The 24,500-nt window shown below is 43.9% G+C and overlaps 1 protein-coding gene across 7 annotated transcripts in view; it reads right to left on the bottom strand.

The window, feature by feature from the left end:
- The window catches only part of UPF2 (UPF2 regulator of nonsense mediated mRNA decay), a 73,691-nt gene that overhangs the window by 37,108 nt on the left and 12,083 nt on the right, over nucleotides 1–24,500 (bottom strand). For all 7 annotated transcript variants that reach the window (XM_072147354.1, XM_072147353.1, XM_072147352.1 and 4 more), the window contains exons 2-5: nucleotides 21,796–22,126; nucleotides 15,061–15,840; nucleotides 3,290–3,450; nucleotides 1,851–2,048 (exon numbers count right to left, since the gene is read on the bottom strand). In XM_072147354.1, the coding sequence (XP_072003455.1) occupies nucleotides 1,851–2,048; nucleotides 3,290–3,450; nucleotides 15,061–15,840; nucleotides 21,796–22,109 (1,453 nt within the window). In that variant the 5' untranslated portion in view covers nucleotides 22,110–22,126. The remainder of the gene's footprint in view (nucleotides 1–1,850; nucleotides 2,049–3,289; nucleotides 3,451–15,060; nucleotides 15,841–21,795; nucleotides 22,127–24,500) is intronic.

The following is a 24,500-nucleotide window of genomic DNA, read 5'->3' as shown; positions in this document are numbered from 1 at the left end:
TGTCAACTTACTGCCCCGGTCTCCCACTTCAGGAGTCCTTTGGTCCCGCTTCCGATCATAGAAGTGCCCTTTGAACGGATTGCAATGGATCTGGTTGGCCCCATAGTCAAATCCTCCAGGGGGCACCAATACATCCTAGTTATCCTGGACTACGCTACGCGGTATCCCGAGGCGATTCCATTAAGGAACACCTCCTCCAAAAATATTGCTAGGGAGCTGTTCCAGGTGTTCTCACGCACAGGCCTCCCCAAGGAAATCTTGACTGACCAGGGTACCCCATTCATGTCTAGGGTAATGAAGGAGATGTGCAAGTTACTACAGGTAAAACAGCTCCGCACCTCTGTGTATCATCCTCAGACAGATGGCCTGGTCGAGAGGTTTAACAAGACCTTGAAGGGGATGCTTAAGAGGGTGGTCAGCAAAGATGGGAAGGACTGGGATTGTTTGTTGCCTTATTTGATGTTTGCCATACGTGAAGTTCCCCAGTCCTCCACGGGTTTCTCACCCTTTGAGCTGTTATATGGCCGTTCCCCACGTGGGCTTTTGGATGTAGCCAAGGAGACCTGGGAGCAGGAGAGGACCCCCCACCGTAGTGTGATAGAACACGTCTCCCTTATGCAGGACCGCATAGCGGCGGTAATGCCCCTTGTAAAGGAGCACATGACAAGGGCACAAGAGGCCCAGTCTAGGGTCTACAATAGGTCAGCCAGACTCAGGACCTTTAACCCAGGCGACAGAGTGCTAGTTCTGGTGCCCACCGTGGAGAGCAAGTTCTTGGCCAAATGGCAAGGGCCATATGAGGTCATGGAGAGAGTGGGGAAGGTAACCTACAGGGTATCTCAGCCGGGGAGGAGGAAACCCGAACAGATATACCACGTGAACCTCCTAAAGCCATGGAGGGAAAGAGAGTCCCTGATGGCCATGGGAGTAGAGAAGACGTCTGTCTCCAAGAAGGGGACACCGGAGGTAGGTGTACCCGATGCCAAGGTGCCTGAAGTACGGATCTCGGAGTCCCTCTCCAGGGCCCAGATTCAGGAAGCGAGGGAGTTTGTGCTCCGAAATATGGAGGTGTTCTCTAAGTTACCGGGACGTACTTCAGTCATCAAGCATGACATCATAACCGAACCCCACATCCGGGTACACCAAAAACCTTACCGGGTCCCTGAAGCGCGCCGGCTTGCCATATCCGAAGAAGTCAGGCAGATGTTAGACCTGGGGGCTACCACGGTCTCTACTGGGCCAAATCCCCACAGTTCTCTTTAAATCAAGTAGACATTCCATAAATAATTTAGGTTATACCCATTATATAAACACCTGTACCTGCTGTGATTTATGCGGCTTCCATGTAAAAAATAAGCAATGTTATACAGCATCAACCACGTCTATGACTTACTAAATCTCTTCTGTGTGCAAAAATGGACATTTGGAGCAGACTTAATATCTGTCTGCTGCGGAATTACAGATTTTCATCAAGTCAATAATAAAATTTTGAACATTCTGCATGTATTTTGGACGAATAATCTTTTATATAATTTTATATAATTTTTTATCTCAAGTCTTTTATGTAGATCTATAGGTAGTTTCCCTGTATAACAGATCTACATCATATGCAGTTAGCTTAAAGTGTTGTTCAGTGGAAAAAGGGTGAAGGCTTTCAAACCCAAGACTTTTATTCTGTTTTCTGGCTCAGCTATTGGACTGCAGCCATTTTCTTCAACCTCTGGACAATCCCTTTGAGCTTCACAAAAGGTTTACATTTGAGGTTTCACAAATATCCAGAAAAGAACTAGAAAGCAGTGGGTGTGATAATCCACATATCCTGTACTCTGCAGAGGTCTAGATTTACATACCTTTGAAATCATCCTTGCCACTGTCCTTCGCTTGAGAACTTTTTTCATTGTCTTTAAACAAAATTGCAGGAACAAAAGCTTTGAGATCAATCAGGTTTTCATAAAAGTTTCGTGCATCTTCATCTTCCCAGATGCCTCCTTCCAAGTCATAATCACCAGGTTTTCCAGGTGTAAATATGTCAATGCCAGGTCCATGTTCTGAAAAAAAAAAAAAAAAAAAGTGTCAAGGCATACGGTATATTAAAAGGACACAGATTAGTGCCCGAAAATAAGAATGATAAAACTTGGCTAATCAAAAATCAGAAAAAGGATGAAAAATAGCAAGGTTCTGTCCACTCTGCTATTTGTTGATGGCAAAAAATAAAACCAAAACGGTGACCTAACACTCAGCAGCACAAGTCCACCCATTCAAAAACTGATCATCATAGCTACAAATACCATATGAGAGGGGTTTTTCTACTGATGGTCTTTCCTTAGGACTGACACCACGCTTCCCAACATATATTACTAGAAAGTTAAATGTTGAGTGTTAATAGTTATATATTAAGTATCTGCATTTTAATAATCAATCTATGCTACTATTGCTATTTATTTTTACCCTCTTTCATCCTCTTTGTGACTACTGTGAGTGTATATGGACTATCAAGGAATGTGCAGATTAAAGTGGTCAACGTGCATATCCTTTCAAACAGTACAATTTTATTGTACATTATTTTGAAATTGAAAGGATTGGGCCGATAATATATGAGACCAAACCTATATAGAAAGTTGAAATGGTAAAGCACTCTTAAAAGTCAGACAATACACCTGCTTATTGTTTAATGAAATTCGTTTCACTAGCTTTGTTCGGATGCATAATATATGTCACACTTTAAAAAATTTAAATAAAATGAGTATTAACCCCTTAGTGACCACCCATACGGGTTTCTAAGTCACTCACTAAGGGGCCTTGGGCTAGGCAGATGGGTTAGGCCGACAGAAAAAACCTAAGTTCTGCACGGGAAAAGAACAGTGAACACGGCCCTGGTTGAACTGAGCTGTCTGCCTGCCAACCTAAGCTCGTGCATAGGTACCCAGGCTGCAGCTGCCCCCTTTTATGTTAATCAAACTTATATAAAGTACTGAAATGTTCAAAATGGAGACATTTTTTTAAAAATTAGCATAGCATAGGCTATTGGAACCGGTCACCAGCTAAGAATCACATCGCATTGACAGCAAAAAAAGAATTTTGATGTGAATATTCAGACATTAAAAGTATCTTTGGTAATGAATGGGCTGACATTCAAAACATTACAATGGATGCAGGTAGCATTTGTCTTGCTCAACCTCTCTTTTACTGATGCCTGGTTAACTAGGTCTCTTGGGTCTCCGAGACGGACTCTACTGTGCAAACATTTTATGAATTATACATTTTGTTATGCACATCCATCATCAAATACCTTCTGGAACAGGTTTGTCTTGAGGCAGCTCAGGCATATTTTCATCTAGAAGATCAGCAAGAGATTGCGAGTTTGCCAATAATTTCTGATAAGAAGTTGCAAATTCCTCATATTGTTTGTGTCGATCTTCACTCAATTCTCCCTTTGTGTGAAGGATGCGCCTGCCAGAGAAAGGAAAAAAAAAAAGAAAACCTTGTATTATTAATGAAGTGAACACTTATGTGCCCGTTTCCGAAAATTCTTGTATTCTGCATAAAATAATTCCAGGCATCCTTTCTGCTAACTAACTCTGCAACGTGTGGTTTCTCTGTTATTCCTAGAAAGCTATAAATTAATACTCAGTCTGACACAGTGAGCTTTGACTGGATAGCCTGTAACACTCTCCTATGAATTTATACATGAACATTTAAAGAGGACCTGTCAGGTGAATAAAACATTGTAGCAGCACTTACTAAAGTAAACCGCTCCCTAGCCCTTATTAAATCTGTAGCTTTATCGCAACATAGCGATAAGCAAGGAAACAATCCACTACATCCGGTTTATTCATAAGGGGGCGGTCTTAGAGGTATGTGACTGCATTATCGAGCCTGGAAGTCACTGCCAGCATATGGTATGGGAGTGACACACCCGGAGAAAGGCGCCTCGGACAGCCTCCTCATGAATAAGCTGGACCACTGTAAGCTAGGTCCGACAATCAGTCCGCTATGTAGTGGATTTTTTAACTTGCTTATCGGCATGTTCCAATAAAGCTACAAATTTAACAATGCGATAACTGGGGGAGGGCTAGGGAGATTCTTACTTTAGTATGAGCAGATAAAGTGCTTTATTCAACTGATCGGTCCTCTTTAAATATTAATGTACAAATTCATAGGAGAGTTTTATAGGCTGGCTACTGCCCTCTGCCCTTTCTTGACTATACCAGGGGATGGGAGATGGCTAACTAGGCCGATACTGTTCCTCCTCTGCAGCTGACAGATCTCCAAACTCATCTTGAGACAGGGAGCTCATCCTTCACACACTGATCCCTTTTTTGAGCTCCCCTCCTGCTGAACTGTAAACAGTCCATGTTTCATCTCATACTTAACAAAAAAAAAAAAAAAAAAAGGTGCGAAACAAAAGAAAATATGTGTCATATTCTAGGTTCTTCAAAGTAGCCACCTTTTGCTTGGCATTCTCTTGAGGAGCTTAAAGAGGTACTCATCTGAAATGGTCTTCCAACAGTCCTGAAGAAGTTCCCAGAGATGCTCAGCACTTGTTGGCCCTTTTGCCTTTACTCCACGGTCCACCTCACCCCAAACCATCTCGATTGGGTTCCAGTCTGGTAACTGTAAGGCCCGGTCATCTGGCTTAGCACCCAACGCTCTCCGTGTTGGTCAAATAGCCCTTACACAGCCTGGAGGAGTGTTTGTGCTCATTGTCCAGGTGAAAAATAAATTATGGCCCAACTAAAGGCAAACCGGATGGAATAGCATACCACTGTAAGATGCTGTGGTAACCATGCTGGTGCAGTATACCTTCGATTTTGAATAAATCCCAAAGTGTCACCAGCAAAGCCCCCCACACCATTACACCTCCTTCTCGATGCTTCACGGTGGGAACCAGGCATGTAGAGTCCATTGATTCACCTTTTCTGCTTCGCACAAAGAAACGGTGGTTGAAACCAAAGATCTCAAATTTGGACTCATCAGACCAAAGCACAGATTTCCACTGGTCTAATGTTCATTTCTTGTGTTCTGTAGCCCAAACAAGTCTTTTCTGCTTGCTGCCTGTCCTGAGCAGTGGTTACCTAGCAGCTATTTTACCATGAAGGCTGCTGCACACAGTCTCCTCCTAACAGTTGTTGTAGAGATGTGTCTGCTGCTAGAAGTCTGTGTGGCATGACCTGGTCTCTAGTAATCTGAGCTGCTGCTGCTATTAACCTGCGATTTCTGAGGCTGGTGACTCAGATGAACTTATCCTCCGCAGCAGAAGTCACTCTTGGTCTTCCTTTCCTGAGGCGGTCCTCGTATGAACCTGTTTCTTTGTAGCACTTGATGGTTCTGCAACTGCACTTGGAGACACTTTCAAAATTTTCCCAATTTTTAGGACTGACCTTCATTTCTTAGTAATGATGGCCACTTGTTTTTCTTTACTTAGCTGCAGGCCATCATACAAATTCTAACAGTCTATTCAGTAGGACTATCAGCCGTTTATCTACATGACTTCTGCACAGCACAACTGATGGTCCCAACTCCATTTATAAGGCAAGAAATCCCACTTATTAAACCTGACAGAGCACCTGTCACGTGAAAACCTTTTCTGGTGACTACCTCTTGAAGCTCATAAAGAGAATGCCAAGAGTGTGCAAAGCATTGATCAAAGCAAAAGGTGGCTACTTTGAAGAACCTAGAATATAAGACATATTTTAAGTTGTTTCACTTTTTTGTTAAGTATATAATTCCACATGTGTTAATTCACAGTTTTTATGCCTTCAGTGTGAATCTACAATTTTTATAGTCATGAAAATACAGAAAACTCTTTGAATGAGAAGGCGTGTCCAAACTTTTGGTCTGTACTCTAAATGAACCATATCCCATCCAGAATTACAATTAAATAATACAATTAAATGAATCATGTGGGGCGTGGCTTAGGCATGGCGGAGTAAGGACGCTTCCTGCAGGAGCTCCGTTCCTGAAGGCGCCATTATCGGTCCCCTAGCAAGATTTCCCCGACATACCGGCATGTCCAACAGGAGGGGAAGAAGCACAGCACGTTCGACCCCGGCAGAAGCCCGCGACGCGGCAATGGAGCGGAGTCTGGAGCGATTCCGGCACCAGCCACGTGCAGCGTCCATCACGCCGGCCGGATCCAACATGGCGCCCGCTCCACCTACAGCACGTCACCGGACCGGGGGAGCCGGCAGGGGAGCTAAGAGTGGCGCGGACTCAGCGCAGGGAACCGGCAATCCCCCTGCAGGTCAGGAGACAGCGGAGGAGCACAGGTACTGGGGACCGGGGCAGGGGCGCAGGGACCTGGCTTATTGCCAGAAACTGACATGGCGCCAGTCCCTGTAAGCTACTGCCCTCCAGACACCATTACTGGGAGACAGGGGCATAATGACCCATCCGCCCCACAGGAGAGCCCACACTCCTCACAAGTTGGGGAAGATGCCCAGCCACCAAGCCCTGGATGGATAAGCCAGCAGGCAAGCCCCAGGAGCCATGCTACTTCCTCCCCTCCTCCCCTAGGCGAACACAGAGGAACGATTCACTCTGAACTGCAGCTCCTTAGAGAATTGATTCAGGCCCTCCCTACACGACAGGACTTGGATTCTGTGCTTCAGAGAGTAGAGGCCTCTCACCAGCAGGCTCTTGAAGGCATTAGAGAGGATATTGATGCGCTCGCCACCCGTACTGGGAACACTGAGAATGCCACTGCCTCCTTGGAGGATAGAGTCTCTGCCCTGGAACAAGAGGCCAGTAGCTCCAGACAACATCTACAACGTCTGTCCCTCCTCTTAGATGATCAAGAGAACAGAGGCAGAAGGAACAATATCCGCATTAAGGGCCTACCCGAGAATCTTCCTCATGACAATCTCCCAGAGAGGGTAACGTCCATCTTCAACAAACTGCTAGGCCGTCCACCTGACACGGAACTACTCATAGATCGTATTCATAGAGTATCTAGGATGTCAACTGCGGATCCTCCCGTACCCAGAGACATACTTTGCCGTCTCCACTATTTCACGGATAAAGACAAAATTATCCGAGCTGCTTGGTCCGAAGGCACATTCCGGATTGATGGTTCAGAGATCAATGTCTATCCAGATTTCTCCACCCGCACACTCAGCATGAGACGCATGCTACAACCGCTGCTACAACGTGTCAAGGAATTGGGAGCCACCTACCGCTGGGGACACCCCTTTCACTTAATAATCAGATATAATGGGGACAATTTTTTCCTAAGAAAACCGGAAGATTTGCCAGACCTTTTTCTCTTCCTGAACATGGCTCCAGTTGAAGTTCCTAACTGGCTGTGTCTAGACCAAATTAGACCTGGAGCCGGACCTCCTGGAAGAAGGAGAGATTCTCGGAGAAGAAGACGCTCCTCACTTTCAGGGTCAAATGCGCTCCCCACCCAAGAACCGGTGGAAGGAGATACACGGATGGGCCCGGACTTATCGATTGCCCTCCCTTCAGAGGCCTGAGAGTCTGTCCCGCTGCAATGGACTGTCCTAGGAGCAAGATCAACCCCCATTGTCACTGCAGCTTAACTTTGCCCTGACCCTGAAGGGTTCCAGATACCACCACACTAAGTCTATGGCACCAGACCTATAAAGGTTCTTTTCTTTCTTTTTATGTCGTTATTTGGAACTGTTAATGTTGGTCTCTCCATGGCTATCAGTGATGATTATTGTCATGTAAATTACTAGTTCTTATATATCTAATGTTACCATGCAATGCTCCTTGTTGTTGTTTTTTAAGCCTGTGCCTCCCCCTCTAGCCGGCCATATAACACACCGGTTTTTAAGGCCGTTGCTATGACGGGGATGATGTTACTGGACCATGATATACACTTTATTGAAACTTACTGCCTTCTAGTTCGCAAGCTCCGCCCACGCTTTTCTACGCTTCCCACTCACACCAGTCACTGGTGTTCCCTCGTGCGTACACTTGGGAGTTAGGGGAACTCTCCATTCCCCCTCATACTCACTCTTTTCCGTCTGTGCCTCTTCCAGCCCAGGCTTTGCCTCTCCTTTTGTCCTACATAGTTTCCTGTCTTCTTCCCCCCCTCCCTTTTTTTATTTCTTATTTCTGCTCCTCTTCTTATTGCTCTCCCCTTACCTCCTTCCTTCATGTCTCGCCCAGGGGGCTCCGTGGGCTCACTGACTGTGGGCTCCCTGAACGTGAAGGGGCTTCACAGCCCTGAAAAGAGATCTATTCTCTTTAATCTACTCAAACGCAGAAAGATTCAGATCGCTTTTATCCAAGAAACCCACCTCACTGAATCCAGGCCATACAATTTTAAACACAGGTGGTTCCCGCACGCGTATCATAGTTATACTGAAGATGCGAGATCCAGGGGAACGTCCATCCTTGTATCAAGCTCCCTTCAGTGGACGTTCATAGACACCCGCAGCGATGATGAGGGACGCGTTGTCATGTTAAAGGGTAAAATAGTGGACACCCTATTCACCTTTGCATCTCTTTACCTACCGAACACAGGGCAAGCGCAAGCTATCAGTTCATTCCTTGACATGATAGATGAGTTTGCGGAAGGCACTGTAGTAATTGGGGGAGACTTTAATGTGGCGCTCGACCCTCTGATAGACACGTCTACTGGTACTTCAGCAGTCTCACATGCCAGTCTACGTAGAATAAAAGGCCTTCTACATGAACATCAGCTGATAGACTCTTGGAGACTATTCCATCCCTCCGACAAAGACTTTACGTTTTACTCAGCAGCTCACGACAACTATTCCAGACTGGACTACCTGTTCGTACGACATAGCGACTTAGGCCTACTACAACAGGCTACTATAGACAACATTACTTTCTCCGACCACGCGTTGACTTCTATTACCATCTCACTTCCAAACTCTTCAGACTTCCAGTGGCAATGGAGACTCAATGCCTCCCTGCTGGAAGACCCTTTAGTTTTAGAAGACATTAAGAGCTCGATAACTACCCACTTTGCTAGAACTGTGGCAGAAGACATAGACCCATGTATAGCTTGGGAGGGACATAAGTTCAATGTCCGTAGTGTGTTAATCACACATGGTAGCCGGCGTAAAAGAGAGAGGGCCCAGGCCATTGTCTCCTTATTGGACAGAATTAAGACACTAGAGCTTTCTCACAAGAGATCGCCTACCTCTGATGTTAGAGTTGCCCTCCTGACAGCTAGAGAATCCCTGCGAACGTTACTGATAGACAAGGCTAAGAGTACCCTTGCAAAATGCAAACGGCATTTTTATGAGTACAGCAATAAATGCGGTAGAACCCTCGCCAGGGCGTTGAGAGAGCAAAGAGCCCACACCTATGTCCCCAAAATATCTTCCCCAACTGGTAGAGTTCTACACCTCAGTCGAGACATAGCAGCAACCTTTAGGGACTACTACCAATCCTTATACAACTTAGAACAGCCGGCATCCCCGCAACTCAGAGAAGAACTTCGACGCAAAATACGTTCCTATATAGCGGAGTCCGGTCTGCCTTCCTTGACGACTGAAGAAGCAGAGACTCTTGAGACACCCATAACGGGAATTGAATTCACTACTGCCCTTCGGGAAACGCAAACGGGTAAAGCCCCTGGTCCAGACGGCTTCTCGTTACCTTACTATAAGACCTTTGCGGAACAGCTTGAACCACATTGGACGAAGGCATTTAATGCCGTGGCCTCTGGATCCTCTCTCCCTAGAGAGGCACTACATGCTACCATCACTGTCATAGCGAAGCCGGGGAAAGACACAACCTCATGCTCCAGCTATCGACCGATTTCACTGCTGAATCAGGACCTCAAGCTGTTCTCAAAGGTCCTTGCAATGAGACTGGCCCCGTTGTTAATGAAAACCGTCCATTCAGATCAAGCGGGATTTATTCTAGGGAGAGAGGCCAGGGACAATACCACAAAAGCTATAAATCTCATACATAAAGCACATCTGAAGAAAATCCCTCTCATGCTTCTTTCTACAGATGCTGAGAAGGCATTTGACAGAGTTAACTGGGCCTTTATGTCTGAAGTACTATGCTGTTTCGGAATACGTAACCGTATGCTTGCTTGTGTGTTGTCCCTATACTCCTCCCCTTCGGCGGCAGTCCGCGTGAATGGTATCTTGTCAGATAGCTTTCGTATCCAGAATGGTACACGACAGGGCTGCCCGCTCTCTCCATTATTGTTCGTTCTGTCGATAGAACCATTCTTGCGCAGAATTCGCGATAACTTAGACGTCTCGGGCATCACAACTAGCGGCTCCACGCATAAAATAGCAGCTTATGCAGACGACCTCCTTTTCTTTCTCTCCAACCCGCAGGTATCTCTACCTAACCTTATGAAGGAAATGCGCAACTTTTCACTGCTCTCCAATTTTAAAATTAATTGGGGTAAATCTGAAGCACTCAATGTATCGCTTCCCACCCCTTTGCAGGAGACGCTTCAAGCCTCCTTTGGTTTCAAATGGGCCGCAGACAGCATCAAGTACCTGGGAATTAACCTTCCGGCAGTACTATCCAAGTTGTATCTGCTTAATTTCCCGCCCATACTTCAAAACATTCAGAGGGATTGCTCTAGATGGTCCAAGGGACTTTTCTCGTGGTTTGGGAAATGCGCCATTTTCAAAATGAATGTCCTTCCACGCCTCCTATATTTATTCCAGGCCATTCCAATCCACTTGCCCACAGCCTTCTTTCGCTCTTTGAACGCCCTACAGCATGGCTTTGTTTGGGCAGGCAAACCAGCGAGAATCAGCCGCGCAACCTTATTTAGACCTAAAAGAAGGGGCGGTCTGGGACTCCCTGACCTTCGGAATTACTATAATGCAGCACATATGGCGAGGGTTCTTGACTGGTGCTGCAATCAGAACTCTAAACCCTGGGCCCAACTAGAGCAGTCCTTCACTCAAACGCCCCTTCAGGTCTTACCTTGGCTAGAACCTTCTAAGACCTTACCTTTGAAACGCCACCCTACTATTGGCCCTACTTTGTCAATATGTCAGTCTAAGTCAGTTCGAGAGAGATTGCTGCCACTGAAATCTCCTCTTACTCCGATCCTTGGTAATCCTGACTTCCTGCCTGGTTGTGAAGAAATAGTTTTTCAACAATGGAGGAGGTCTGGGAAGTTCAGAGCGGAACACTTCATTAAGGACACGGCCTGGGCCACGACCCAGGAACTGACTGAGCAAACGGACCCCTGCCCCCTGGACATTTGGAGAGCTGGACAGCTTAGACACTACTTGACATCCTTACCCCCATGCGAACAATACGCAAAGGAGAAAACCTCTTTTGAGTGCCTTTGCGCCAACACAACTGGCCTGAGACATAGACTATCTTCGTCCTACTCATGTCTACTTTCAATCCCAAATGACCCAGGCCCTCCTTACCTCCAGCGTTGGGAGGAAGATCTAGACATATCATTGACGGACGAACAAAAAGACCGGATCTATGAACTCTGTCACTACGCAACAATCAGTTCTCGCTACCAGGAAGCGGGTTACAAATTACTGGCAAGATGGTACAGGGTGCCCACTAGGCTACACACAATTTTCCCTCAAGTCTCTGATGTCTGCTGGAGATGTGGCGAGGAGGAGGGTTCTTTCCTACATATGTTCTGGTCCTGCAGAGTTTTATCACAGTTCTGGCTCGATCTGGGAAATGTAATATCCCGCTTATGCGGAGAGTCAATTGTGTTGGAACCAGCCCTCTTCCTCCTCCACCATTGTGATAGGTCAGTCCAGCGATACAAGAAATCTCTGGTTCGCTTCCTCATCATCGCTGCGAGGGCCTGCATCCCACTTTTATGGAAGCAAACGGTACCACCGACGATGGCTATGTGGACAGCGAAGGTGAACGATCTGATGTATATGGAAGATCTCACCTCCTCGGTGCATGGTACACATGATAAGTTTCTCAAAACATGGCAACCCTGGATCCAATTCAAGCTATCTCCCGAATATAGGGAGCTACTGTAAAGCATTGCGTGACCCTCATCCCTCCTGGTCGAGACAACCCCGCCCCCGTCCCTTTTCCTTTCCCCTTACTCCCTTCCCTTATCACCTCTTTCTTCCTCCAATACCCTTATTGAATGTTCCCCCTGCACCTTTGCCGGCCTCTCCCGGCAAAATGCAGAACTTTCTCTTTGTTCTTATCCTTCTCTACTTCTTATTTCTTTGTGCCCCTGGTAGGCCACTATGGGGCCACAGGAGCCTACTGTTCTAACTCTCCTCTCGTTGGAGAATAACAGAAGGACAGGCAGATTCAATGTGATTACACAATTTTTGATGTTGAACCTCACAATAAGGTGCGGAAACTCCTCTCATTATTGTATTCCACAGTTACTACTCATCCTTTGGCATTCAGATTCTAGATTGTTTTTCTGCTTGACAGCTTCTGCTCTGTAAACATTATGTGAACTCATGTTGCTGTAATCTGCTCTGTTGTTCGTCAAATAAAGAAAATTATTAAAAAAAAAAATGAATCATGTGACTAGATGAATGGTGGCATAAAGTTAATTACCGTATATACTCGAGTATAAGCCGACCCGAGTATAAGCAGAGACCCCTAATTTTACCACCAAAAACTGGGAAAACCTATTGACTAGAGTATAAGCCGAGGATGGTAAATGCATTGGTCAAAGCCTCCCAGTATATAGCCAGCCGGCCCCCTTAAGTATACAGCCAGCCCAGCCGGCCCCCTTAAGTATACAGCCAGCCCAGCCGGCCCCCTTAAGTATACAGCCAGCCCAGCCGGCCCCCTTAAGTATACAGCCAGCCCAGCCGGCCCCCTTAAGTATACAGCCAGCCCAGCCGGCCCCCTTAAGTATACAGCCAGCCCAGCCGGCCCCCTTAAGTATACAGCCAGCCCAGCCGGCCCCCTTAAGTATACAGCCAGCCCACCCGGCCCCCTTAAGTATACAGCCAGCCCAGCCTGCCCCCTTAAAGAGAACCTACCACCACGAATCTACCTATAAAGGTAGATCGGGTGGTAGGTGGATGTAAGGGACGTGAGGATAGCCCTTTTTAGAGCTAATCCTTACGTCCCCGCTAACTTTTGGGAAACTTTATTGACCGAATATGTAAATTTAGTTATGCGGCTACTGGGGCGTGGAGTAGCCGGCACGAGGCTACACAGCGCGGCTACTCCACTCCCCAGTAGCCACATTACTCCTCCTACCCTGTTGTGTGCGGCGCGCAGCCCCGATACCCCCTGAGGACGCCATAGATATGGCGAAACATGTCGGGGGGGCTGCATGAGCGCCTACATTTTTAACGAATGGTGAAAATAAGTGGGACGAATCCTATCACAGCAGAGTGTCGATCTGCAGCGACACACTGCAATTAGGGACAAAATAAGGAGAGATTGTATGGGAATTTCTGGGTTAGCAGAGTAGCTTAGAAATAGCGGCATCCACATTAGCCGTACAACAACAGGGCAGTCTGCACCTTCAGTTTAAAAGGGTTGTTAAGCAACCTTCCATCTAAAAGTATTCACTACTTCCTTGAGAGGATATTTAGACTATACTCCCTGCAAAAATACACCAGGGCGTATATATCTATATATCTCTACTCTGGCCAGTACCTGATACTCCCATCTCCTAACCTCAATAAAATTAAGTACCTACTCTCACCATGACACGATTTTAATTCACTTCTAAAGTAGGCTAGCACCCATTTCTTTGAACAAACATTAAATATAATAATATTAATTTGTTCCTAATAACTAAGAACATTAAAAGTTAAGTTTTAAACATTGGTCCAAGGACCTCTTTTTCCTTGCAGAAATGCAAGAAATATGAGAATACAATTTTGAATATAGGTCCCGACCACGAGAAGAAATACCCTCAGACCTTTCCTCTTCACTCCAGAGTTTTTTACGGCGCGCAGCTACGGCGCGCAGCTGCATGCACAGTAGCACACAGCAGGGTCGGAGGAGTAATGTGGCTACTGGGGCGTGGAGTAGCCGCGCTGTGTTGCCTCGTGCCGGCTACTCCACGCCCCAGTAGCCGCATAACTAAATTTACATATTCGGTCAATAAAGTTTCCCAAAAGTTAGCGGGGACGTGAGGATTAGCTCTAAAAAGAGCTCTCCTCACGTCCCTTACATCCACCTACCACCCGATCTCCCTTTAAGTATACAGCCAGCCCAGCCTGCCCCCAGTAGTATACAGCCTGCCCAGCACTAACAAAAAAAAAAAAAAAAAAACTTATATACTCACCCTCTGGTGGCCCCGATGTCCGCGCGGGTCCTCTTCTATCTTCCTCTGTCTTCCGTCTTCCGCAGGGCGCCGCCATGTTTCCCGGGCGGCAGGCGCTTGGTATGAAGCGGCCGCTGCTGACATCATACTATGCGCCTGCCGCCCGGGAAACATGGCGGCGCCCTGCGGAAGAGAGAGGAAGACCCGCGCGGACATCGGGGCCACCGGAGGGTGAGTATATAAATTTTTTTATTTTTTTTTTAATGCGCTGGGCTGCCTATTGACTCATGTATAAGCCGAGTTGAGGATTTTCAGCAAATTTTTTGTGCTGAAAAACTCGGCTTATACACGAGTATATATGGTAATGAAAATAAAGCAATTCACAATCATTTTGCGGTGTTTGTACATACAAGTCAGGTTCACATACATTGCGCTTTGACATGCAATTCAAGTGCAATAGGGAGGAACTTTTCCCAATCGCAGATGTGTTTAGACCTAAAAACTTGCCTTCATCAACTGCTCGGGGAGCAGAAGGGGAGAAGAGACTGTGTAACAGTTCCTGAAGTTACACAGAGCGGCCCTTCAGCCTTTTTAGCATAATTGATTTTAGAAGGAAGGGGGCCATGGAGAACAAAAAAGATTATCACTTTCACGGTGCCTGGATCTATGTAAGTACCCCTGGTTTATCATGCTTTATTTTAATGGTAAATAAATAAATTCCTACGATGCACTTGACTATTTAGCAAGCAATATGTGACGAGATGAGGCCCATGGGCACTAACTGGCCAGTTTGAATCCTAAAAACAAGTTTCCATATTATTTTATTCCAAAATTATAAGAAAATGTAATCCTTACAACTGTCCTGTCACAGATTGTCTCCATCTCACCTGTTCTGTCGTTCTATGTTCTGCAGCTCTCGATGGTCCCTCTTTAGGTGCTTTGTTAGCGAAGTGAAGTATTCCTTCAGCAAGTTCTGAAAAGGCTGCTGCTTCTCTGGGCTAATGATCTCACTTGGTGGAAAGTTTAGATTAAATTTTTCTGACGCACATTTCACTTTTCTGGGAACCAAACCAGCAATATCATCACCACAGTGACGACAAAAGCTTATGACGACAGAAACATGAGTGTGGGACTCACGGTCAGCATTTATGATGTTTTTCAGCTGCTCATAGATCAATGAGAGACCTTCTTTGTCAGTGAAAATGCCAATAATGGTTAGTTCTGCAATAAAGCGCAAATCTGTTCTCAGTTTAGTAATATTTGGGGTTTTATCTTCTTTACGGGCTTCAAAGTGTTTCTTCCACACCTGAAGCAGTGACTGGGCAAAATCAGCATATCTCTGGTGGAAAAGAGAACACAAGTGTACCGCACAGTTGACATCAGAGATTTTCAGTTTTGCTTCTACTATTGAAGCTGCTGCTTCTGCAATGTACTTGCTCAAATTAAGGCCATTAAAATCATGGGACAAAGAATCTCGTTGCTGCTCAGTTATGGTTTTAAGTTTTTTAACAAAGGCAGTGTTTTTCTTGAGACTTGAATCCAGCCTGCTGAAAAAGTGCTCCTCAGGCCGATGCTCAGAAGCATTTTGATTTTTGCTGCGGAGCTCCTTCCTGGCCTGATGTCTTTCCCAGGCTTCCTGGTGCAACTGGTGAGCTTCTTCTTTCTCCCTGTTAAACAAACACAAATATATATATAAAAATAAATTACCATCCAATTCTTTTTCACTCTACCTGTTAGGAGGTTGATTGACCATTTAACAGGGGTCGCCCAAGACCATCAGAAAACACATTTGATGATGATCTTGGGAGCAGAGACACTGGCCCTCTAGACTCCAGGTAGGTCTGCCCACATAGGAGTACCTGGCGCCAGGGGAATCGCATGGCTAATAAATTAAGGGCATTGAATGTTTTCTTCTACCGGCTTGTGACATGTGCAAGAAGTGAAGCAGCAGGAGTGAGGATCAGAAGACAGGCAGGCACGCCAACAAGATTTGGATAGGTGCTGGGCTGAGCTCCAATCATCTCCTTCCTGCTCTCTGCAATGTAAAACTCTTCTTCTTTTACACAGATCTCCTTGTATATGACCGCTTTACCGCCAGTCTGGGTTTCTGGGGGTGTAGTGGTCAGATACACACACATACAAAGGGTTCTTTGGTTATAGTGGAGTCTTAGTGGTTAAATGCAGTATATTCTTGGGGAAGTCAGGCACAAGGGGTTTGGGGGTCTATTCCTGTAAAACCCTTTGGGTCTGACCACTGTACCCTCAGAAGCCGTTGTATCTGACTATTGTACCTCTGGTGCCTGAAATGTAGCACCATAAGGTTCCACAAAACCCTTTGTATTTGACATTTATATCCCCAGTTGGTGCCCAAACTGCAACCCAAACCCCCCACTTATTTATCACGAGTCGCCAACCAAAAATGAAAGTAGTAAGTTATTGCTCCCTGTTCTTCAACAACTTTCAATCAGATTGGCCTTTAGCTTTTTTCCAGTTTCCCTCTGTACAGAGAATCGTGGGGCCGGCAGGAGGTCCTGCAAAGATAATTCGGCCCTGCCTACTCATTCTCCCTCTTCTTACAGTTCTATGTAGAGAAGGAAGTATCAAAATACGTCTGAAAGCATCTTTTAAGTTGCTTGCAACTGCAGGAAGATTCTTTGAGTTCTGTCTGGTGTGCTGGGGCGATGGCCCGGGTGCCCACAGAAAGGGGCACGTGGTCCCTGCCCTGCAGCCCTCCCGACACATCTCTCAAAAGGATTCCCTGGCCAATGTCTGCAGATACAAGGAGTCTGTAGAAGTCATTCAGTATCGCATGTAACAGAAACCTGTTATTGAACCGCTCTGGCTTTGAAAGTATCGTATACGTACCGTCATTTTAAGCAACCCTATTCAAAACCAGACCAAATTTAGCAGTATCGGTATGCTTCAAATTATCTTAAAATAATTTTTAATTAACCAGCATAGATAAATAATTTTTTTTACAGTCTTTTAGTGACAATAGAGGCTTTCTTTTAGAATATTAGGTTTATCAATATTTTATTTATATTTTTCAGTATCTTAAGAAAGAATGAGGAAAAAAATTGAAAAAAAATCAAGTTGTTAGCCTGCCATTTTAAGTTCACAATTCAAGGTCCAGGAAAACCAGTTGATCATCATTTATTTCCCCAGAAAATGATATTCTCCAGTTGTGGGCATATGACAGGCCTAGTGAAACGTTACGTGAAATAGTTTTTATTATTGAACTAAATATAGTTCCATAAAACAATTTCTAAAGGTTAAGAAAATTTCAGAATCTTCAATAATATATATAGAGAGGTGCACTCTATGCACATCAAGTATTACCCTTAGGAGGTATTACCCTTACACTCCCCTACTACAGCAATTTCAAACAGACTTAAAAAACTGATATAAAACCTCCCTTTGGGTCATATTCACACAATAAAACTGGTCACCCTACCAAGATTTCTATACTTATTTAGATCACTACCCATCCCCATCATAGGGAAAACATTCAAGCATATCCATTCCAAAATTTCCAAATTTGTATTGAACAATAAACGTCCACACATAGCACTTTCCTCTATGTTTAGGCATAAACACCTGGGCAGATTTTCACTGCCTAACTTTGCCCCCTACTACAAAGCAGCGCACTATTCGCCACTATTGCCACTCATAGAAATACCCAAAGATGGATCTCCCTAAAATATCAATTATTTCATCCTATGTCTCTACCGAGTCTGTTCTGGATAATATATGTATTGCACTGTGTAATGTAATACACTGAGCATGCTGCACATGCTCATTGAACTACAGCAGGGAAGGACCCGGCTCCCGGATATCATTGTGCAGCCCCGGGTCACTGGCAGACCCAGGGGCTGTCATTGGAGGATTGTACCCCCCGGGTAAGTGTTGCAGGGGGGTCCAATCCACTTCACAAGCTTGACCACGGCATATAAGGGGTTAAAACCAGCAGAAGAATCTCCAATCGCAGGTTTTACAGCAGGGTGTCATCAGCAATATTTAGCTGGCATCCGTTCTTTATGTTGTTTTACATCTTTCACTGTGCACCAAAATTATATACGTTTTAAAAAAAATTAAACCCTTTGTACAACTTTTTTTTTTTAATTTTGCCATATTTAGACGCCAATAACAATTCATACTTTGCAGTTTTCATACTATAGAGCCGTGTCATATTCTGCTGGATGCGATGACGTTTACATAGATACCATTGGTTCAACTGTAGAACCTGGTTTTGTGGAGAATTGTCTAACTACATAAAGTTTAGGTAAATGCCACGTTATCGCAATGTAAACAAGTAGCGCCAACATTGCATTTGTGTAAAAAGAATGTAAATGTGTGTTTACAAAATGGAGGAGATACATCAACCTATCTATGCCAGAATTCTCGGTTAAATTTCCATCTGAAATTAAGAACGACAAATTTAGCAAGGGTTTTAAACATCAGAAGGGCCTCAGAAAGAAGAGAGTAGCCTAGCCCAAGTGACAGAAGATTTAGTTGGACTCCGAACACTCCTTCTCACCATATGTTCAATCTCTGGCTCGCTCTTGCCGCATGCATCTCAGAAACCATTTCTGACAATTAAAACTTCTAAAATGCTAATCGTTGTGCTTATTCACTCTCGACGAGACGACTGTAACTCCCTACTTAATCGGTCTCCCACTCACTAAATTCTCGCCTCTAAAATCTATTCTTAAAGGGGTATTCCCATCTTGGCATTTACATTTAATCTAATTCATTTGCCAGATGTAAACATTTCTTCAATTGGATGTTATTAAAAAAAAAAAAAAATGTTCCTGTGTGAAGATAATTTCTCATAAATGTAGCCATGTTATCCCCGAGATAGCTTCCTTCGATACGACCACCTCACATTTTGGCAGCGGTGGCCAGACATGCGCTAAAGAGTCCTGGCAGACCACCTGGATTTAGCGTTCATATACAAAAACCTTTTGCTTCTTTGTGTAATCACTCCAGCAGAGTTGGTCGTATCCAAGGAGTTAGTCTTGTTTCTAAGGGACCATATGACTACATTTATGAGAAATTATCTTCACACAGGAACATTTTTTTTAATAACATCTAATTGAAGAAATGTTTATGTATGGCAGATTAATGAAACTGAATGTGAATGCCTGGACGAGAATACCCCTTCAATGCAGCAGCCAGGCTCATCTTCAGACCGAATGTTACACGGATGCCATCACTGCACTGGATGCCTGTCTCTCCAAATTCAATTTAAAATTGTAACCCTCACTTTGTAGGGTCCATACCCTGAGGCACTGCCACAGACTCCCGACCGGTATTTGAAAGCATTTGCCCAAATAACCCATTCGGGGTCCCTCTTCTACATTATCTTTAACATTCCTCTTCCAGTCAAGTCATGCTTTATGGATCGGTGGGAATCAGATTTAGGCTGTGAACGATCCTTGGCGAGATGGGGACATTGTTGCTCCACTCTGGCGAAAAGCAGCCAGCAGGTATCGCTGACTGAGACCTCCCTTAGATTACTACATAGAGTAGTATTAGTATTACATTCCGCTCCTCTGGCCAATATGTACCCCCACCTTCCCAATACCTGCTTCAGAGGCTGTAATGCTCTGGGTGATATGGCCCTTTTATGGTGACACTGCCCCCTGGTAGCCTGTCTCTGGAATATCGTTAAGACCCTTACCCGCTCTGTATTAGGTAATGCAACCCCGGTAACCCCAGCTGTACTCCTTCTAGGGGATAAACCAGTCAAAAATAAAACTCATAGATTGAGTCAATTTAAGGCGTTGGCAACTAGAATCCATATAGCGGCAAAATGGAAAACACCAAATCTGTCATTTACCGCGGTGAAAAAAAAAAAAAAAAAAAAAAAAAAAGAGTAAACCTATTGATGTATCTTGTTCGAGAGGATAGAGGCGACCAGGACAGACACACTATCTGTATTTGAAGGTATTTGGAACCAATGGATCACTGCACAGGGTTCACCTACCCTTGAGAGGGCTCTAATTTTGTCGCATTAAGGACATTGGTAGATTACACATGGCTCACCAATACATATGCTTGTTACGACGCTCACTTTTAGCGACCACCTAGACTGATCTTGTGCTAACTCCGTTCTCAGGTTAATCCAACCCTCCTCCCCATTCACTTGTTCAGTTATTTTAATACAGTATCTGGCTATGCATCACCCTAAAATTACTTCTATGAGATCCCCCTGCAAGGGGCATATGTTATGCCATGACCCATTGTAATGCACCTTTATGCTTTTAATTCAATAAAATTTTGCTGAAACTAAAATAATAACCCTCATCCACAAAGGGATGCTGCACCTCTCTACCTCTCTTCTCTCATCACAGTCTACCGCCCAACCCGTGCTCTTAGATCTGCCAGTGATATTAGATAAATCTCTACCTTAATCGAACCTCTCATGCATGTCTCCAATTCTCTGGAATGCCCTTCCCCGGACTCTGAGACTTATACCAACCCTCCAAAGTTTCAAACTTGCTCTTAAAGCCCATCTTTTTAGGCAGGCCTATCATACTCAATAACTGCATGAAATGTCAACTCTCTTTACTAATCCATCCTGTGTTCTCCTCCGATCTGTTATCCGGCAAACACCAGATATACACCAAGCTCCAGGCTTCTCTGCAGTCACTTTCACCTTGGTCTCTGTATATAAGATGCCGTCTGATGACATATTAAATATGTTCCCTTATAAAGAATGGCTGGACCATTATACATGCTTTGTAACTCTTGTCTCACCGATTCATCCTCATAGATTGTAAGCTCTTGCAGGCAGGGCCCTCACTCCTGACTGTTTGTACTCGTAACATATTATTATATTTGTATATTTCCCCTATGATTTGTAAAGCACTACGAAATTTAATGGCGCTATATAAATAAAGATGATTATTATAGTTGTTGCGGCAGAAAATTCAGATGTGAGGCACAAAATTCTTGCTTAAATGAAACCGGTCAGCAAAAATTGACCTAATAAACCACTACCTTTAAGTGACATGCAATTTGGTTGTATAAAATCAAGCAGGCGGAGAGTTTAACTCTGAAGTCAAACTTTCCTTACTGCAATTCATGGCCCTACATCCAGACACATCACTATCCAGATCTTCATTCTCAAGTCAGGAGAGCTTGACTTCAATGCTGATCTCTCCACCTCCATGACTTTATGCCATCAATTTAAAATTCACTTTAAAGTTGATTTTGAGTCATGAAAGAAACATGATGTGGAAGGTGTTAATCTGCTTCAAAACATACCGGTAATGGTTAATTAGTTCAATTTCTGATGACAGGTTCCCTTTAAACTAGACCACCTAATAACTGTTCTAAGGTCCAACTCCACAGTCTTACAATGCACCAGATAAATCAACCAGAATCATTTATCTGGCGCAGAATAAAACTGTAGAGTCGGACACGGCACGGGTCCCGTCACCAACAGTTTTAATAAATTTGCCCCAATGTAAACATAATGCAATAAGGCAAATCTTCTCAAAAGAGCCTAACCATTGCAATTACAAAGCAATTAAAAATACACAATTTCCCCAGTGACATTGTACAGGATATTTAATGCACCTGAAAACAAACATTAAAAACCTGCATGTGCTTACTTTAATAAAACAGCAGCTTGTTGAACACTGATCTCTTCTTCACCCTTTTTCCTCTCTTCCTCTTGAGCTCCTTTATCTTCCTCCATAGTTTTCCCTGAATCCTCCTCCTTCTTCCTACCATCCTTGTCATCCTTCTTGCGTTTTTCTTCTTCAGGTTTCTTCTTCTTCTCATCTGTGACCTTTGATGCTTCTCTTTTGCTTCCTTCCTTTAGATCATCTTTGGCTCGCTCCCTGCCACCTGCTGCCCGTTCTTTGGAAACATTTGCAGAATCTCTCTCTTCCATGGTAGATGGATTTTTACGTTCTGCTGGCATTCTCTAAAACAGTGATCCTTTTAACAAAATTTGGAAAAGAAACAATTAATATAAGTATTCAATGATTTAAGCCACCTGCACAGGCCCTCCCAGCTCCAGATTTACACTGCTGTTACACTGTCTCCCTGCACCTAGTGAAATCTCACACAGTGGGAGGGGGAAATACTACTGCACATTGCAGCAGTCTGTGAAGCTACAGCATGGAGGGGCTCTGGTAACCCCCCTTCCTCCTCACCAAATATAAGAAGATCACCAGAGATACGTTGGATCTATGAGTAAGTGTCCCTGGCTTATTCATGCTTAATTTTGATGGTAAATTTCTTTAAACTAAAGTTTGCGGATGCCACAATGGCCTCATGTACACAAGTGTGGAATGGGGCCATAAACTAGTGTTTTTTTCCTCAATTCCCCATTTACTTCTATGGGCTCATAAACACTATTATGCAATTGCCAAGGCCACAAAAAAAATTGCTACCCATTTTTTTTTGCCATCGGTCCAGTCTTTGTCCATGCCAATGAAAGATGGGCCACAAACAATGGAACAAGGCTCCTTGTTTGCAGGCCACAAGTAGCATACGGACGGTAAATATGCATGAAGCATCCTTTAAAAATTCTAAACTTTTTTAAAGCTTGATTAAACTTGATTAAAGCTTTCACTGTGCACTCCAAACGACACCTCTCATTTATACTTTGGGTCGGTACAATAACGTGGAAGCCAAATTTATATAGTTTTAAAAAAGTTTTGAACCTTTTGAAACAAGACAAAAAAAATATCACTATTTTGTCATAGTATAATAGTAATATTCTGATGCCAATAACTTTCATACTTTAGTGTACAGACCTGTGAAAGGAGTAATACTTTGCAAGAAGAACAAATGTTTTGATTGATGCCATTTTGGCGACTGAGATCTTTTTATGTGTTGCAAAAAGTTGAAAAGTGGCAATTCAGACTTTTGGAAGCTATTTTCCATTACTGGGATCACCAAATATTCTTTTTTATATTAAAAATTTGTAGTAAAAAATGTTTTATTTTCCATTCTTTTAGAATATTATGGTTTTTCCTAGGTATTTTAACCCTAGGGGGTAAGAAGGTACCTGCCAAATAGAAATGCTGCAATACTACTGTAGTGATCTGTATCTGTCTGTCAGATTCAGACTATTACAGATGTGCAGACCCTCCATGCTCCTCTTTCTACCTGTCAATATACTATTACAGCAGTTGGCTGGAAAGGGGTTAATTGTAGTGCAACAGTTTAAAAGTCACAGCCTGTACAATGCCAGCACATACTACAACACAGCAGGGTACAACACTGAATAAATATGACCCTAGATCTTATCTTTTACTCCCATGTCCTGTGGTTCATTGTTTGTGGCCTGTGATGCGAGGTCTATTCAAACACTCTCACTAGAAAAGGGATTCAGCTTATATATGGGGCCATGAAAACTATGGCCATGAATATAAACCCATAGAAATACATGGGAACGTGTGCTAGTACACATCCCCTAAACAACTTCCATATGCATGGGGCATCAAAGGGGTATTTCCATTGCTGCAAATAAACATTATTGATTAAATAAAGTTATACAATTTTCCAATATACTTTCTGTATCAATTCCTCACAGTTTTCTAGATCTCTGCTTGCTGTCCTTCCATAGAAAGCTTCCATGTTTACTTCCAATGGACAGAAATCTGTCCATGGTCACATAGGTGCACAGCTCATTAGTATCAGAACGTAATCAGAGCTTTGTGTTATAATGATCCATGCACCTGTGTGACCATGGTCAGATTTCTGTCCACTTGAAATAAACAATGAAGTTTCCTATAGAATGACAGCAAGCAGAGATCTAGAAAACGGTGAGGAATTGATACAGAAAGTATATTGGATAATGAGATTACCAAGAGATTCAACCAATAACATTTATGTGCTGAAATGTGAATAGCTCTTTAATTTGTAAGTCAAATAGTGCTCCTTCCTTTCTGGCCCAGTTTTGTGCTCATAAAGCAGTTTAGGCTTATACACATGACATTATGTGTATAACATTGTACCCAATATAACAAATGTTTATGTAGGCATAAACTGCTGTTTTGGCACCCAGTAAGAGGAAGGAGCACTATCTAAATGGAAAATAGGTGCATCAGGTACAGTAGATCGTACACTACTCTGATGATGAGCAACAGGCTCAAGACCCTTTGTCACACATATGCCAACCATGAAATAAATGACATTTTTGGAGGATCATAACAGATGGGTAATGTGTAAACGGACAATTTCATCATATGTTAGATCTGTTTTTCTGCCCAGCTTTATAATGTACAGGCCACAGGGGGTGACATTTCTGCTGATACATATTGCTGGATTAACTACACCAGCAGGAAGTCGAGCAATAACC

This window comes from Engystomops pustulosus, chromosome 4 (genome assembly GCF_040894005.1).
Source record: "Engystomops pustulosus chromosome 4, aEngPut4.maternal, whole genome shotgun sequence".
Lineage (NCBI taxonomy): Eukaryota > Metazoa > Chordata > Amphibia > Anura > Leptodactylidae > Engystomops > Engystomops pustulosus.
The sequence above is the reverse complement of the archived record's forward strand: the minus strand, read 5'-3'. Positions and strand labels throughout refer to the sequence as shown.